The sequence below is a fragment of the Stegastes partitus genome, unplaced genomic scaffold (genome assembly GCF_000690725.1).
Source record: "Stegastes partitus isolate 25-593 unplaced genomic scaffold, Stegastes_partitus-1.0.2 Scaffold1427, whole genome shotgun sequence".
Classification (NCBI taxonomy): domain Eukaryota; kingdom Metazoa; phylum Chordata; class Actinopteri; family Pomacentridae; genus Stegastes; species Stegastes partitus.
The window spans coordinates 29,505-48,779 of NW_007579158.1; the positions used below are offsets into that span (position 1 = coordinate 29,505).

The 19,275-nt window shown below is 39.2% G+C and overlaps 1 protein-coding gene across 1 annotated transcript; it reads right to left on the reverse strand.

The window, feature by feature from the left end:
* Positions 1-11,485: 11,485 nt before the first annotated feature.
* Positions 11,486-18,658, reverse strand: calm3a (calmodulin 3a (phosphorylase kinase, delta)). Its single transcript, XM_008299508.1, has 6 exons — positions 18,456-18,658; positions 15,269-15,299; positions 14,601-14,744; positions 14,062-14,168; positions 13,472-13,607; positions 11,486-13,250 (listed from the first exon to the last, which is right to left on the reverse strand). The coding sequence occupies exons 1-6, from the start codon at positions 18,456-18,458 to the stop codon at positions 13,222-13,224; spliced, it is 450 nt and encodes a 149-aa protein (XP_008297730.1). The 5' UTR covers positions 18,459-18,658; the 3' UTR covers positions 11,486-13,221.
* Between the last annotated feature and the right edge of the window lie 617 nt (positions 18,659-19,275).

A 19,275-nucleotide genomic window follows, 5' to 3' on the forward strand; every position in this document is an offset into this window, starting at 1 on the left:
CTACACTGGTGACTCAGAGGAACAAGACATGAACACATTTACACCTAAAGTCACTTCTTCTGCATTTCAACCACATATAAAAATCTATAGTCATTTTTTTCTTCCTTGTGCCGACATATTTTATACATTTATGAAGAGAAATATATATTTTAAAAGAGTTATAATGAATACATGGCTATATCTTAGCCCATAATCAGATTTTTATTTTTTTGTTCCTTTCAGACTGAACTGTTATCTGGAAAAAAAAAAAAAAAAAGCAGACACCAGCAGATTGAAATCATTATTTTTCAAGGCCCCACTTGTACCTCTCACACACTCTTTGGTTATTATTACATTGGCTTGTTCCCCATGTGTGTTCAGAAAAAAATGCAACCCAATTAGTCTTATTCTAAGTATTTATTTTGGCCGTGTTTCTCCTTGGGTTTAAAAAGGTGTTTTGAAAAGCCTTAATCTCAGCTTGCTTACATTTCATGCAGCCTTTGGTGCAACTCGGCTGAGAAAAGGGAAGAACCGACACATGATAGCTACGAAAGCAGCTTCTTCTCTGTGGTTTTTGTCCCTCTTGTCCCACTGGTTTGTTCCTCATTCATGTTGCGTTTGTGCAGTCTTTGGGGAAATACCAGCGTGGAGAGAAAGAGGTGAATCCCATTTTTCTCACTGTGTGAACCCTGAATGTGATGTTCGATTAGACTTCTTTAGTGAACACTGTGGTGCATGGGCAGATTGTTCAATTCACACTGTCAAGGAAAAATAATTTAGGATTAATGCAATAACCCTCTGAACTGCAAGCTTAAGTCTTGGCACCTTTATGGAAACAGCACATCTAGAAATAAAGAGAACTCAAGTATGTTTATTGTGCAGAATAACAAACGTGTAATGCTATATATCATAAAAGGAAAATATTAAAGGTGCAAGTTTTGTATTGTTTAATTTATACAAATTGAAGAGGAAAAATCGAATCAACATTATTTCAAGTAACCACAGGTCATACGAACACTGGGGGGAAAAAATACAGCCTTAACTAATTTTGCTTCCATTTCCCCTAAATTGTAAACACAGCCTGCAGTTCAGCCTGGCTCACCTGGGAACATATGTCCCTGAATTTTGCCACATAACTGTTGGTCACACCTGGGTCACTAAAGGCTCTACATTTGCAACAAGAAGTACAGCATGTGTTGTCTTTTTAGAGAATCTTGTTGTAGCAAATTATTTATCTTTATTACATTTTTAAATGAGACATCTAAAATAAAGTAATTTTGATGAAAAATAATGATTTTAAGCTTAAATTTGGTCAGTTTTCCCAATGGACTGTCAAAAACAAGTAGTTTGAAACCCATCTGAAATTTAAAAATTGGACAATTCTTTCTGATTTTACAGTTTCTTGCTTTGATAAATGGTGTCATATTGGCAATGGTTTATTAACCCTTGGCCTCTCAGAGGGTTAATAATAGGAAGGTTTGCATTGCCTTTTTGTTATACAATCACCATTATTAAATAGAACCAATCTACGGGAAATTGCTGTGATTATAAGTTGGTTGAATAATGTAAAACACACACTGTGAACCCACTGCCATTTCCCCAGACAGGATCTAATAATGATGAAGTTCCTGAGGAGCCTTTATCGTGCTCCTTAATGATTTCTTTTCGTGACACCTACAACAAGAAACAAACCACCAATGAGATCATGACAACCATGATTACAAACTGCTGCATAGTAATTACATTTCATTGCTCAGATTCCACTCAGAGTAATTCTACTCCCTGCTGCTTCCTGTTGCTGTTTCTGTAACTGACAGGACGTGGTGATCACAGCGTAGTGCCGTTGTTCAATTCTGGATGGAGTAATGGAGATCAAGTTTCTTGTTGTTTCATAAATGAAACCATTCATGCACAGTTACACAGCTCGGTAGTGGGTGGCTGTTTGCTTGTGCAACTCACTGTGGTATTGTTCAACAAAGAAATGCACATATTTGTCTTTAATCCTCTTCTCAGTTTCGCCCCATGTCTCCAGCCCTCAATCCCTCCCTGACAAACAAAGTTCTAATTTACTTGTAACTACCACAAAGCACCTTAAGCTGTGGATGGCACACGGGGTGTTTACAGCTGCGCTGCCCATAAAACAAACCAGGCTGGCACTTTTAAATAAACAGCAGACATAGAAGCTCAAAACAAATGCTGATGTACTTGCACACATTCCCCAAACCAGCAGCCTGAGACATCGAGATCATAACATTTAGTAAATTTACACAAGCTGGTATTATGATACAGAGGCAGTTACAGTAGTTACAGCTAAGCTTCGATTTACTGTAAAAGCTACTGATGTTTGGTTATAGGAATCCATTTTTAATTAATGAGGTGATACATCTTTTGTACTGACTGTATATATAAATGGAAGAGCCCCTCATGTCGCGCACAGGTTTGCTGAGCTGCGTTTTTTAACCTCAGTGTGGTGATCATCACCGTCATGGCACTGCCTCGAACTGCGAGGGACCAAGCTGGAAACGATGAGGAGTCACAGGTGGATTTGGATTTTATCTTCCGAAAATTAGAATATTCTGTCTACAGAAATAAACACTAAAGTTCTGGGGTAATAACAGAGGTCAAATGAACAGAACCCCATCTATGCTATGATGTCAAAGTAGCTTAACAGATCATCTGCACTGTCAGACTAAACATGACTGATCAGCCAATCTGCACACAATAGAGGTAGCACAAAACACAATCATCTGACCTAACTAAAAAGGAAACAAAACAGCACAGTTAGGCTTCTCATCAAAATAGCATAGTATTTAAAAAATCAGTAAATACCTGACTTAAGGCAATGGAAAACACAATATGTTTCAATGAATTAATCCCTCCCTGTTGAGATGGCTGCTTGGCACGGCCTCATGGCAGTTTGAGTATTTAGGACTTCTGCCTCCTAATCTTTTGACCAAACCCAGCCAGATCACCCTGGCTGCAGAAGTATTCACCCCCCCTAACATCAGTAAAACAAAACAAGAATGAGTACAACTTAAGATAATTTAACATAATATTGATATACCAAAGTTAACTAAATGTGAACACTGCAAATAGAACAAATGTACTTTTGATAAATGCTAAATAAACCATGAGTGTGTTGTTTGAAATGAAGGATAATGTGTCGTCATGTATGCGGTAATGTGTTTGTCTGTCCTATGATGCCACCCATTCAAAGCAGCCTTAAATCATCAGAACTTTAAGCATTAATACAATTTAAATGGGTGAGTTGTTGGAATCCCCATCGCCTGTCGGGATTAGTTTAATTCAGTTTAAGTAAAATAGATACACAAAATATTGGATGATAGATTGTAAATGATAGCGAGACTGATGACTGGATGGTTTGACAGTTGGATGGAAACATATTTGAAGTTTTGGATGATGGATGGGATGACAAAAGGATGAATAGTTTGTTCATCTGATTAGCATTATTCTTTTTCTCTTTGCTTACTAGACACAGTAATGACCCAATATAAAAGTAAACTCAGGAATTGATTGAACAGGAGTTGAAGTGGCCTCATTATAAATTAACTTACCAGACTTTGTATTTGATCTGGTAAGCATAACTTCTTCCTCTTTTGACTCAGTATCACAGAAAGTGGGCTTCCAGCCACTTGCTGACAGTAAAGTCCTCTTCCCACTGGTATGAACATGACCAATGAATATCACTTGAGAGTTCTGGTGAAGGAATTCACTTACGTAGATGGTTCATTCTCAGAAAGAGATGTGGTATCAGTAAATACTTCAAAGCCATCATTTACTCAAGGGTGGCGATATTTGGCCGCCTTGACCAGATTTCCGAAATATGAGGAGTTCAGGGACTTGGCTGTGTTTGTCTGCTCTCTCATTCCTTATTGGAAGCAGAATGTTAGCGGTGGCAGGGAAGCAAATATAAAAAGTAAAGGGTCAAACCGAATCTGTAGAGATTTCAAAAAGCCACCACAGTTCAGATCTGAATAAGAAAAGGGTCCCATTTGACGTATGCATGTATGTACGTATGTGTGTTTGCTGTCATGATTTAGAAATGACTCCCACACTGTACATACCATCACAAGCCAATGGGGGGGGGGGTCCAGCACTTCCTATTTTGTTCCCGTATTTTCGCAAACTGATACGTATCAAGTGTCGAAAATCATGGAAATGTTAAAAATCACCAAATTCTTGTTATTGCCCAGCACATAGTTTCAGCCTTGCATGTCATGAAATCCCGGAACGCGTGACTTTTTTTTGCATTCCAAGTCTTCAACTCATCCTTTGTGTTTTTACATTCAGAAGACTAGTGGGAAACAAAACAGACCTTAAGATTTATTATGTTAATGGTGTTCAATGAGCCAGAGCTGATGCTGATTATAAGGACTCGAGCTGGAAATGGTGAAGAAGAGGCTGCTGATGGAGACGACAGACAAATAAAAAATTGTTTTGAGTGTATTTGAGCACACCTTATCTGTGCCATTTATAGCTGCGACAGCATGTTTATCTAAAGACTGACAAGTCACAGTATAAATTTGTATTCGTCATGCTCACTTAATAGCTACATCCACAGCGGTATAAGCAGTGTACACAACTTGATATCTCTAGTTCGGCACATCAGTGACCTCTTCAGCAAACCTGCCTTGAATAAAGCACTAAATAAGAATTCCATCAAAATTCAAGAGTTTGATAAAGTCAAGAGTCAAATATATAGAATTCTGAAAAACATTTTGCATGCATTAAGTACATATGGTAGAGTGGAAAATTACACAGAAGCGCACAGGACTTTCTCAGTCCTGTAGACAATACACAGGCACCTATTACATACAAATAATGAGCCAGGCCTGTGTTAGCTTACCTTGTTTGATGTAATCCAAACCATAATGGAATTTAAAAATGTTCATTCTGCCAACAGAGGTTGCTTTTTCAGGAGCTTCACGTTCTGCAGCCTCTGTATAAACAGACCTCAGCTGGCACTGAGTGAAATAAATGACGCCAAACTGAGTCAACAAAGTACACAATGAGGAGCAAACTTTGAGGTTTTTCTCTCTTTAGTGCACACACTGAATGAAATTTAACGTAAATACATTAAAACGTATTAAAAAATCATAGAGGTGTGAGAACCTTATTAGCCATGTTACTGATTCCATCACTTTTCATACGTACAGGCTACTGTCATCATGAGTGCAACTGAGTGGAGACTTCCCAAAAGTGTTTCCTTGTAAAGCCATTAGTGAAATTTATCATGCTAAAAAAGGGCACACAAAAGACGTTACATTCTTGGAAAATAATTAAGATGGGTGGAATGAGGCCAGGAAGCAATAACGATGACAGGTCCGGCATGTCAGTGTGGTCAACTGGTTTGTTTGAAGCACACGGAGGCCATACAATAAGCTCTCAGGCATAAATATTTCATATCTTAGATGATTTCCAGATAAATCCAAACTGTTTTTCCCCGGACTCTTTCACAGAAACACATGGGCACCGTGTTCGACAGAAGTGAAAGATCAAGCACACCTTTCTCTTCCAAACAGAAACAAGAAAAGTATACTTAGATTGCGGTTTCCCTCTATAGTCGTAGTTTTGAAAGCATTACCTTTTTACTTCTCTTTCCATTCTCTGTGGCTGTATCTTACCAGTAACAGTTAGCAATGTTCAAAAACGAGTTCAGGAACTGTTCAGGGACACTGTCCTAGTCTCAGCTCTCAGCTACCTCAAGCCGACATGTTTGGATAAAAACCTTTGTGACAGTATCTTGTTGACACTAACACAAAATAATACACTCCAAATACTTCAGAGCCACAACATTAAAAGCACTGACACACATTATGTCAGGCTCTTCACATAGCAAGGTCAACATCTTACAATAAAATATTATGAAGAAAAACTCAAAGAATCTAATGAGTTCCTTTGGGAAGCACTTGGCAAAACTGAAGAGAAAAAAAGACTCCATTTTAACAGGAAGAAACCTCTCAGAACCAGGCTCAGGGAAGGAAACCATCTGCCTGGGCCAGCTGGGGTGAAGACAATAAATTAGACTACTCAAAAACAGACAACAAACAAGAGAACAGTACACACTGGACAGTCTGATGGGGCAGTTGACTGCAGACTCAGAGTCAGAACAATGTATAGAGAGAATACAGTACAAAGAGGGAGAAGATATTACGGCATTCCCCCAAGGTCAGTGGCCTTCCAACAGCAGGACAGTGCCCCCAATGATCCCATAAAAACTGTTGAGAAACATCCTGAAAGACATGACAAAGAGTCATCCCAAATTCCATTTCCAATCGAGCATCTGTGGGATGCACCTCTAGCGGTCCCATGATCATTGCATGACGGGACATAACTGTTTCAGGAGATCAGGGGACACGTTCACTTTATTAGACAGGTTTTATTATTGCAGCTAATCAGTGTAGTCGGAAATCCAAAAGGGTTCATGCAACATAATTGCACCAAACAACACCAGCCACGTCTTTAAATTAGAATCGATCCTGCACATTTAGCACTAATTGTCAGTAAACAGTTTGTTATGCGTCATCCTTGGAAACGGCGGCTCACAAAAGCTCCCTTGGTCTATTGAATCGATTATTTGGACGTTCACTTTACCTCGAGATCATTTTGTTCAATGTTTTTGCTATTGCCCTTGTCAATACTGGCTCAAAGGTTTGATTCAGTCACTCCAGACCAAAAAAGAAAATTCCGCAACTGTGAGATACGAAATGGTTGAAATCTCCAGAAAAAGTGAATCAGTGGGCCTAGAGTTGACATTGTCTTGTTTCCTCTAAAATATCTTTGGCTTTCCATGCACCCACAAAGCCTCTTAGTGATCTAGACGCTTATCTGTATCTGTTTTTTACCTTCTCCACATATAGTCTGCTGTTAAAGTATTTTTTTTGAAGCTGTACATCACAGCTCGATATATTCAAGAAAACAAGAGAGCGCCATTGTAGGTTGTCATTAGTAAAGGCTTCTGGTGGGAGACTCCAATCTGATTGATGTATTGATAGTATAGTCTAATAGAGTTAAGGCCTAGAGAGGATTTTCCCAGAAGCGTCCCACGTCTTTTATTGATTCAAGCACGTATTATTAAACCCACAATCACATTTCAAGTACCATCATCTTTTCATAAACATTGGCTATCGTTCCTATATTGTGATTTATCAACATTTGATTTTGTCAACCCAGAGTCATTTTAATCTTGAAAATTGATAGGAGAATATTATGTCTATTAGATTACTGTTCATTAAAGCTTCCAGTAAGCATTTGTCTTTGCGATAGTGACCTACAATCATAACAGAGCACGCCGGATCATGATATGCAAGAGAGTCAGAACTCACGCAATATATTACACGATATGACCACATTATAGTTATCAGACTCAGTCTCTAGTGAATGTATTACTCGGACATCTGGTGATACATGGAGTTAATGGTGGCTATTTTGCTTGTCCCTGAGAAATTACCACAAATGGCCCTGTGGTTGAGTGGATAAAACGGGTACCATGTAACTGCAGCATTTCCAGCCTGAGATCTATGTTGCATGTCACGCCCGTCTCTCTTCATTGCATCAACTGTCCACAAAAGACGGAAATTCTGCAAAAAATATCCGAAAACAACTAAAAAAGAAGCTTCAGTTATATTCTCACGGTGAATGTAATACCTCTTTGGAAAAATGCAAAGCAAAATAGAACGAATACAGCACAACCAGAAAGGAGCTGCAGTGAGTTATGAGTTGTGAGGTTATTTATCACAATGTGTTAATCAGCAGAGTTAGTGGGTACAGCTTCCACTGAAAATCCAGCTTTTGACCTTGTTGACATGTCATATGCTGTTTTGTTCCTTCATGTATTTGCACCTTAAAACCAAAGTGTTTAGCACACTTGAAAACATTGTTTCGGTCTTCTGAGGTTTCATAAGTACCAAATTTAAGGAACCAAACCTGTCAACTTTCAGGGTCGTTCTTTTAGTATTATTATTGTTTCTTTAGACTTCTGGTTCAAGCAACTGGTTGAATTTCTTCAATATTACAATTTAACACTGCGTAGTGTAGGGTAAGTTTTACAGAGCTGTAGGTGAGCTGGTGTGCTCCAGCTGCAGTGCGGTGCAGAGAGGTGGGTGAAGATCAAGGCAGGGACTTTACAGATCTAAGATAAGATAAAGATAGATAAGATGAGACAAACTTTTTATTCGTCACATACACAATTATACATAGTACAATGCGTAGTGAAATGTGCTTAGTACCTGCATCCAATTGCAAAAAAATACAATAAAATAAAATATAAAAAAATAACAAAAATAAAGTAAACTAAGATACCTAAAGTGTTCAAGACATATATATATATATATATAGATAAATAAAATCTAATCTAATCTAATCAAATAAAGCAAATAGAACATGCAACATGCGCTGTACAAGGTGCAAAATATTTAAAGGTGCCAGTGTGTAGTGCATTACAGTCTAGTTTAAGGCTCAGAGTTGAGCTAACAGATGGCCTGAGGGAAGAAACTCTTTCTCATTCTCTCAGTGACAGTCTTTAGGCAGCGATAGCGTCGGCCTCACAGCAGCAGATCTGCACATTCTAAAGGAAGCGGTGATGTAGAGTTAGCTAATTTAAGTCATGAAGAAATAGTGAAAAACAAAACAATATGTAACTCTAATACACAGTGATGAGTTTTTAGCAGTTTATTCAATTTCCTGAGATAGATTGATGTACTGTATATGGTGGTCTTGGCAAAAGGTTCCAGTCGTGGTTTCTGAACTGGAGTCATGAGGTGACTAACATGACGGAAAACCAGAATCCTGCTGCACAAACTTATGCATTGCTTCTTTTCCCCCCCAAAACTTATCTTAATCACTGCATTCAAAGTATTGACATTAAACAGTCCTTGGTAGAGCACAAAATACTTGTGGTAAGATTTATAGTAAGAAGACAGGAACGGGGAACTAATGTGGCAGAGGAAATTGTTTCAACAGTTCAGTTAAAAAAAATAAAAAAAAGTGACATATTTGGTTGATGATTGACATGTGGAGTCGGGGTCATTTATGGCACCAACAAGGCATATAGATACCTTAAAGACTGCATGTTTGCTTCTGCAGAACATTCCCACAACTGCTGGCCTGCTAACGTTCTCATTTCTTTTAACATCTGTTCAGAAACTGGTGCAAATCAGAACACGCCTTCCAAATCCCAGTTTTCACAGCCACAGCACTGATTGTTGGTGGATGTCCTGTGATTTTCAGGAGACAAGAAGCAGGACAACAAATTTTACAGGGCAAAGCAAATGCGTTCGGTCACATGCAAAGTGAGACGGGGTGTCACGAAGCAAAACAGCAGATGTGAGACGAGGACAAAGTGGGAAATTCTTCAAATGGGATTATATTGTGCAGCAAAACATATATTTAAAACAACACATATTCCCAAAATAGCTGCATTATTCAGGAGTCTGCTGTGCACATGCAGAGCAGTTTACATAACTCTCCACAACTCTCTCCCCCCTCCTCAACCCCTCAGGCATAATGAAAATAGAAAGGAGAACTCAGTGTTTCTCAAGCACAGGAGTGATTAGGTTACATTGCAAAGTGTACACAATTATTCAACAGTGGGTGTGGTGCAGCCGAGCAAACATATGAAGGACTTGCAGTTCATGCACACACACCTTTATTTCCTTTAAACTGATTACAGGTTAATATCTGGCTTTTAACGATTGACGGAAGAAGAGAAGCTGTGTTTAATTTTTAATAGGAAGCTTTATTAACAGTTTGTTAATTCATCTGGTTTCAGCTTCACAGTCTTATCCCCTTGCTGTCTGGGCCAAACTGTACAGAGTGTGCCGCTCTTGACCCAAATTAGAAGTTGCAAATTGAGGTAAATTTTGATGAAACACCACCACCTAGTGTTCACGTTCCAGTAAAATCCTATTCTTGTTATGCTTGAGGAGGCACTTTTTTTATAGTTTGCAGTCTATATGTTGTCCAGAACTTTACTAACTTACCCTTTTACTTATGTAATGTCAAACACTTTAGCTGTAAAGTACCATAAGTAGGTACCTCAGTGTTTTATGCCAGTGAGAAATATTGTACTGTTTTAGTCTATTGTCCGTGTATTTCACAGCTGCAGTTACTTTTATATTTCTGATTACGATATTATATAAAATCATATAATCAAAGTAAAAGAGCATGTTTTGAACTATGCAGCAGAAGTTAAATTAGCACTACATTCTATTACCAGTGAATTCCAAGAGCACCAATATTATAAATACAGCACTGCAACACATCAGTTCCTTTATTTAAATAAAAGCAGCAATATCACGAGCTAACTATATTAGATTGAAAATTGCAAGTCCCGTACAATTTCTTGAGTAAGAGCAAAAAAGGATTAGCAGCAAACTGTAGTGAATGCATCACAGCTCCTGTGATACACACACCAGCATATGATGTTATTAATATGTATTGTATGTATTATGTAATATATTAATATGTTATATATGTTATTGTTCTGTATCATGGCTGCTAAGGAATTATCATTTAACTCGTTTGTTCGCTAGTTGAGATGGAACCAGTTTCAACAGGTTTATATGTCTTTGGGTAGTTTCATCTGTAGTCATATTTTATAGTCACTTTTGGTTTTTCTGTTGTGATCTGGAAAGTTTTATTTGAATAAAAGTATCTGAAATGTAGAAGATGTTTAAAGCAGCACACGATCACATTAGGGTGTAACACACACTCTAAATACTTGAAGACACTTGCTTTTTACTGGAGACTAAGTAGATGTTTTGTCTTTCTGTAAAATAAATCTTATGGCTGAATGATTCAGCTTTAACTAATAAACAATCCCAACATACGTTTTATATTCAAAGTAAAGCTGATAAAGATATCCTTTGCCCTCTGTATTAATTATGTTGATTCTCACTGCAGTGAGTCTCTCCAGCTCTGCAGTTACACAACAAGAGCGGGATAATCACACCTGCCTGTGATGCTGCAGCTCTTCTTGTCCTGCTGAGTGTGCTCCTGTTTCCTAATTCATTCACCTTATCTACTTAACGGCACGATTAGCGTGAGGATACACATCCAACCGCGGCTACCTGGCCCACTTAAAGCCTCTTCCCATTGGCTCTGACTCTCGCCAGTCGACGAGACGGGAGGCGTTCCTTGTTTGCATTTAGAGTGTGTGAGCGAGAGGTCGTGACCCCTGCTGACCTGGATTACCACAGGCTCCAGTAGCAATCTCATGAGCCACTAAATATAGCCTGTGCCTGGGATAGTTTCTCCAGTGAAGGGCTAGGGTGACCTGCCCCGACCCAATCTGAGGCTGTCTGGATGAGATTAGTGCTCCTTTCTAGCACAGGGACACTACCAGGGGAAAGAATGTGGTGCAATATTAGAGAGAAATTAGTGGATAGCAGTCAACCTTCTGTTTCAGTGCGGCTTGAAACAAACAGAAACAGGCAGCGTGCAAGTAGAGACTCGTGTTAAATCGAACATGTCAAGGAAACGCACGTGAAGTAAAGCTCAGTCAATTTATTGATTTATGGAAAATATATCACATCTTTACATTTTTGAGATACCTTCAGAAGTTAATAGTCCATCAACCATTTACTCCCAAACATCTGACTCAAAAGTAACCAATTAAAACGCCTCAAACAGAGCAGTATTTTAGGTTTCACACTTGGAGGAAATCAGAAGATACCCCAGCTAACCTGCTTCTTAAATTTAGCCAACTTGTTCAAAAACCTAATGCTGGAACCACATCTAAAGCTGAAGTCTCTGCTACAAACCCACTTCATCCCCATCTGAAAGTCCCACTCTAATAGTCCAAATGGAACACATCACCCCCACCACAAGAAAGTATTTGTGAATATACAGTATATGTATTCTGTTCAGTAAAACAGCAAGCAGACTGAAGTTTGATCACCGGACTACAAATTGAAGATCAGACACCAACAAGGACGAGAAATGAGTGAAACCTATGATTTGTTATAGCAGCAGCAACAGTGACATTTGGTTTCTTTTTCTTCTTTTAGAACAAAACTTTTTTTTTTTTTTAAACATCCATATGGTTTATACCAAAGTGCAAATATGTTCAACTGCATGTATTTTTATATTATATTAAGTAGATTTATTATATTCTAATGAACTACAAGTCTTGCAAGAAGGTTGAGGCGTTTTTAGAGTATTATGGCACATTTCAAAACCAAAGAGAAAACATGTCACAGGTCATTTACTACAACAATAGGCAAATGCAAACTTTACGATACACTAATATATATGGATATATTTTGTGACCAAAGTTTGTCATCAATACATTAATATTTGAGAACACATTTATAAAGCGTTACATCAATATTGTATCATCAGGATATCTGTTTGCAGAACAAATGTATTAACTGCAGTCCTCAAGTGTGTTTTTCACAATAATCATCCTGAAGCAATTCAACACACTCCTGTCTCCAATCAGTGCTGCGGGCAATGTAAAGCCCACGACTCCAAACAAGACAAAATAACATCCCACAGGGGAGAAAAACCTCCAGCACTTTTCAGTCTCTCATTCTTGTCCGAACTCTTCAAGGTATAAAGAATGCTCATCTCCAGCCGAGCACCAATGAACACCCTACATCGCAACTATTTGCTCTTGCAATAATCAATAGTGACACAAATTTTACAGATATATAGCTATATATTTATGTATATACCTCCAGTGTGTACACAATCTGACCACTACCTCTGATAGGACCAGAGCCTCCTTGTTGTCACAAGAGACGGCCACAGAAAGGGTGCATGCAAGAAGAGTACTCAATTCAGTTATTTGGAGAATCACCACTGGTGCAAGAGAGTCAATTTTCGTTGTTGAAGACTATCAAGAAAGAATTAAATAGCCAACTTCTCTATACGAACTGTAGCAAGATTTCCTATCCCTCTGCCTTTTCAGAGTTGCTCTTTCCTCTAAATTAATCAGGAGCTGGGTGACTCAGCAGAATCTTGGTCTGAAGTACGGGGGCTTCGGCCCTCTTAAAGCTTGGTCCATTAACTTCTCTAGGGATTATTCTGTTGGTGTTTGCTAAACAGATACCTTAGAAGTAGTTGGATGTACTGAAGCACAAATTGCAAAATTCTACAGGTAAGTAATAATTTTTTGGGGGAAGTTGATCATTTGATTAATTGTTCCTTTTTTTTTGGTTCTTAAAGACAGTGATTTTAGGAGGACAAGCAACGCTGAGAGAAATTTCAGTCTTCTCTTCACTTGGCAGTCATCATCTGGACAAACTCTGTAACAAAAGAACAGAAAACAACACTTAACTGACAGATACAACAATGGACAGACATTGTTTCTGACAGTCCTGCTATCAGATGAACATAATACAGGCGGACAGTCAAAACAAGTCAAACAATTGAACAAATGCAGCACTTTTTTTTTTGTTTTTTTAATTCAGCAAACTTAAGAGCTCTGTTTGGTTGGCTCAAAGCTTATAAACAAACAGTATCTCACCCTCGTAGTTGACCTGACCATCACCATCAATGTCAGCTTCACGGATCATCTCGTCCACCTCCTCATCCGTGAGCTTCTCACCTAAGTTGGTCATGACGTGCCGTAGCTCGGCTGCACTGATGTAGCCGTTACCATCCTACAGATGGCAGAACAACAACTACCGTTACTGTGTTTGTTTTACACAAGAGCTATAATTCGAATACCACCATGTCTTTACGATAAATTTCCAGCTAGGTCAGTATTACTTGATGAACTGGCTATTACAGGACCAGAAACACGAGTTTGCAGTTCTATTTACCTGTGGAGTCTCAAACCTGATTTTTCAGGACTTCCCTAGCTTCAACTGTACTGTGCTAAATGCTCCACATTTGTATTAAAAAAAATGAAATTGTGTGACAGCTCAATATCATGCACAAACTTGTTCAGAAAAATATCTCTCTAAACATCCTGGAGCTTATTACAATAAAGGGTTTGAATATTTTGTCACAAAGATACATTGAATATACAATGTGATCTGTGGCTAATACAGAGTTTCTAGTTTTGCTGAGTGATATTAGTCAATGTTTTCAGTGTACTCAGTCCTACTGTACCTTGTCAAAGACTCTGAAGGCTTCTCTGATCTCCTCCTCACTGTCCGTATCTTTCATCTTCCTGGCCATCATGGTCAGGAACTCAGGGAAGTCAATTGTACCGTTACCTACACAGTCAAACAAACAGAAAAAAGTTAGTGAAATTGTGTTACTTTGGTCATCAAGTAACAGGAAAACAGAGTGTCGATCCAGGATGATGTAACATGGCATTACATTTTGTTTTTGGCCTTTGTGCCTTTATTCGACAGTGCAGTGAGAGAGAGGCAGGAAAGTAGGGGAGAAGAACGGGGGGAGAGGACGTGTGGGAAAGGGCCATGAGTGGGATTCGAATTCATGACCTCCACATCGGGACTGTAGCCCTGTACATGGGACGCCAGCTCAACCAGGTGAGCTATAACGGCACCCCTGGCATTACATTTTTATTACCAAGACAAATGTGGCTTTAAGTACAGCCTGTGCAGCGCAAACTCCAAAAAAATACACTTGCACTGACAATGCTACCGACAACAGGAACATCTAACATGAACATCAATCCTCACCATCAGCATCCACCTCATTGATCATGTCCTGTAGCTCAGCCTCAGTAGGGTTCTGTCCCAGAGAGCGCATCACAGTCCCAAGCTCCTTGGTAGTAATTGTACCATCACCATCCTTGTCAAACAGCGAGAATGCCTCCTTGAACTCTGCATATTTACAGAAATAGCGCTGTTATTTACTGGAAGCATGTGCTTCAATAAAAAATAATTCACTTTAAGTCTTTATGTAGTCTGAGGAAGAAAACATGGACACATCATGAGCATTAACATTTTTTTTGTCCATGACGAGTTCAATGCAAAGAGGGAACAAAAGAGGTAGGACAGTGACTGATGACCCAGTCAAAAGCATGTCCTGCATAAAGGCATGTATGTAAACTGTTGAATAATCTATAAAATACATGTGTGATTTACATGTGCATTTAAAACTTTGCAGATTTCCATTTTAAACACACAACAAGGGTCTGATTTACAACTCAGGAAGCCACGTGAATGGAATGAACTACTTATAGTAGAATATGTCCATAATCAGGACCAAACCTGAACCAACAGCATAGAATCCCAAAGACCTGTGGTTCATATAATCCATGTCACCTTGTTTTTTTTAAGTTTGGTGGTGAAATAAGGTGCTGCTAAAGCTAAACACACCAAACATGGTTAAGGTATGCACTCACCAGCAATCTGCTCCTCGGTCAGCTGATCAGCCTGTTGACAAAAGAACAAGACACTGATAAAACACCAACAGCCCATAATAAAAATTATCGGTTGAAGCCCTGCCAGTGAGAAATAATAACTGTTAAATTGTAGAATGCAATCAAGAAAGACTTAGTTCTCTAGGAAAGTTTACTTAACAGTATGATCGGGCAAACATAAAATAATATACATGTGTATAAATTCCACAGAGGGCAACAACAAATGATTTACTGTCGTTGTTGATGTAAACAGGGTGAAGGTGATGCAAGTCTAAGTGGATATGGAACATAATAAAGTCCAATAATTAACAAAGATCATGCTATAAACAATAAAATCAGACAAACTGCAAGGAAATTGATATAACTGTTTCCTCTACACTTGTTGAAAAGCAATGACCAGCAAGACATCTGTCCAAGATTAATTTTAGGTGGATGTGACAAGAAAACAGGCCTAAGGAGGAGCACCTGCAACAGGCTCCCCTTTGTACACAGACTAACCAGATCTGCCGATGCAAATCCACTCTTGACAAACTAATTCAAAACACACCATGATGTTATCTGGCAGCTGGACCCAGAGATCATCTACATTTGATCTAGCCAAAGACTATGTTAAGTGATGCAAAGCATAAATAAATGACTTTAATGCTAGTTGACCTTACTGCCCACTGTTAGGTTGGTACAAATTAATTGCTGGCTCTAAAATTCTGTTAAATGTGGAGGAAGGTCATAGATGAGGATACTCTCGCTTGCACAGGGTGGAGCTACATATTTATTTAGTTTATCAGTACAAGTTTCTGTACAAAGAAAAGTACTTATTATTACATCTGTGTGGCAACGTTATCTATACCTAATGGCCTTAGGTAGGTTTTTTGCCATTTTTACTGGTAAAAACTAACAAAAACCTGAATTTACATTCATACACCCATTTATTTTCTCAACTTCTTCTGACACGTCATTCTGCTCTCCACGTGAGGTCTTACCAGGCCTGTCTAAGTCAGTCAACATGCCTACTTCAGGCTGAGAAAGTGTGATGAGGGACGGGTATAAATACTCCACAGCCCGAAATACACACGCCTGCTATAATTAGTGAGACACGAACAGGGTCGCCAATGTAGCACACTGAATATCACCGCAACTAACCACCTCTTTGCATCTTTTTTACTGAAAAGATGTTCGGCTCAGTTCTAAAATCGCAGACTAACCCCTGTGACAACTGTTGCTGGACAGTGCTCGCTGCTTTGTGTCTTTTTGCAGTCCTTGTAAGATTGTCAGATAACTGGGAAGCAAGTGCTGCATGCAATAAACTCTTCAAGTCTACAACAATTCTGCAATGATATTAGTTCAATGGCAAGGATAAGATGATAATGCTCTATTGTCATACAGCCTGATGACTCATTTATTCAAATTTAACAAAAGGTAGAAATTAAACTCATGTAGCTCTAGAGCTAAGTAAACAAAAATCTTGTATTCATTAAATCCACGTGCTCTTGCACCAACAGATAGAGTACAGATGAGTTTCTAACAGTCCTTTGCCTTTTTTCAAAACCAAAGAGATTAAAGCTAACATTTCTGTAGCTGGAGGTGGTGGTAATGCCATGTGTTCTTCGAGTCAATTTCAATGAGTCACCATGTTGGTTTGGAGAAGGGGGGGGGGGGGGAAGAAGAAGACAGACTGCAGGGTATCCACTGTCCACTGCCAACCAATTCAGTGGTGCTGAAGCAAGCAGTGTCTGGATCAGAGCAGAGCACAGTGCTGTGAGTGTTGGAGGATTTATACAGCTGCTGTAATAAGTGCAGCAAAACAGCATTGCTAGCTTCCATCTCATCAGCAAAGCAGAGATCATGCCATGTATCCTCTTCTTGACGAACAGAAAACTACAGTGGCTGCAGGGTTGCGTTTGGATCAGAGACTCAAATTGAATTTACAAATGATGTTTGAGCAGCATGCGACTGAATGGGGGCTATTGTAGCGCGTTCCAAGTTTCCTCACTTGGCAAAGACAATAACAGACCATGTGTCTGTTCTTTTGCAATGCAGAGAGGAACACCAGCGAAAGATAAAGGACGAGGCACAGAGGCAGGGATTCATTTGTCGTGCCATAATAGGGCTTTTTAAAATAGTTAGCTCCCATTTTGGAGGGTGCACTGCGGGTCCTACTGCACCAAGCATGGTTTGGTTCAATGCGGGGGGGTGGGGGGAAGGGAGGCACGAAAGGAGGGGTGGCAAAGAGGATCATTCAGCAGAAGCAGAATGCGGTTCAACGCTATGGCGCAATACGTAACGCAGGAGATGGTGTCATGGTGCTACTGCGAGACAAACAGTGCAAATACATGCTGCAACTCCTTGTTGAACTGCACACAATATAACAAACAATTGTTGCTGGAGGTGAGCAGCAGACTATTACCTGTGAGCTGTGTTCTTATGTAATCGCAATCGGCCGCGATTACAAGCTTCTTCTTTTTTAAAAAATTTTTTTTATTCGCTTGTTGCGCATGTCAAAGTACATTCAAAAACCACCCTGCTGATGTGCCAACAAGAGGTGCTGCTGCAGCGGGCTCGTGTGGCTTCACAAAATGGTAGTTAGCAAAGACAGTTAGCCGGAGTTCTGATGTCTTTCTTGTAAGATTAACGAGATGGGTTTCACATTCACACTGGACGGTCTATTTTTACACAGCACCCCCTTCAACACCACCAACACCACCACGCCCACTCTCGACTCAAAAGCTAACGACAAAAAAAAAAAAAAATGCTGGAAACCTTTATCCAGGCACGGAGGTTTAAATCACTCTATTTACATACGCTCAGCAAATCAGCCAAATGACTAATACTACATTAGAGCAGGAGCTAGATCTGTCCTATTTCATAATGAGGCGTGAATGCTGAGCAGTTGAAACACTGATAGATTCAAATTTTACGACAAAATGATTGCAAAATAACACCATATGCGAGTCCGCCGCAGGATTTTCTGCAGATTTTAATATTAGTAAGCTAATTTTAGCTCGTTGTAAGTCGGCTTCTTGGATGGCTAGCGAATTATATGCTTTAATGCTTGTGAGTGGATGCAATAACGTTTACTTGGTGGCTGTAAATTCTCCCATTGCACAGTAATCGATGCTACCTAGCTAACCCTAGCTAGCAATGCTACACACGTTAGCTTGCTTATACTCACCATTGTCTCGTTGACTTTGTAAGCTCCGCGAAGATGAGAAAATGCTTTAGTTAAGGCGTTGTATTCAACTTAATTAGCCAACAGATACGCTAATACGCCAAATAAACGATGCTGGACTCTGCTAAAATAAATGTTTCGGGAAATCTGTGCAGACTGTATCCTGCTGTTGCAGTGGAGTTGCCCGGAAACCTCAATCCAGCGACGCCTGCGTGCTTTGGCTCAGTTGTATCCGTCCGCCGGTGTCAGGCACATCTTTGGCCCCACTCAATGCAACACCAAAATACAGACCGCTACAGATACAAAGATATTTCATGTGCAACAACTACACACTGTTTATCAATGAAATGTAATTTGATACGGTAACTGGAGCTAAACCACAATTGTTGTTGCTCTATGTGAAGGGAACGCGGAAAGATACCACCCCCACCACTACCCCTACTCCAGAGCAGAAGTTATGGAAAATGAGCGATGTCAAAATGAGCATGTTTGAAACAGAGTGAATGTTCTAAAACATATTCATGTTAGAAGCATTAAAGTTTAAGATTATATATACATAGAATACCTGCCATAAAGACGAGAAAACAAATTCATTTTTTTTTTAAAGAAATCTTAAAAAAAAAAAAAAAATGTTAAAAACAACACATTTTTATTGTTATTTATTTGGCAAACAACAGACTGAAACAACTTAATAGGCCCTTTTCACACATAACCAAAAAAACTTTAACTATATTTTGTATGGCCTCCTTTGGCCTTGATAACAACTTGCCTTCTTGCTGACGTTGTTTTTATTTACGTTTCAACAGTCTCTTTTGTTATTGAG

Bases quoted from the DNA above. Each gene is read 5' to 3' on its own strand.
- calm3a (XM_008299508.1), bottom strand. The intron at 14,169-14,600 runs GTGAGGATTGAT...TTGACTGTGTAG, and splicing joins CAATGAGGTGGATGCTGATG to GTAACGGTACAATTGACTTC. The intron at 13,251-13,471 runs GTGAGATACTGT...CTTTTGTTACAG, and splicing joins TGGTCAGGTCAACTACGAGG to AGTTTGTCCAGATGATGACT.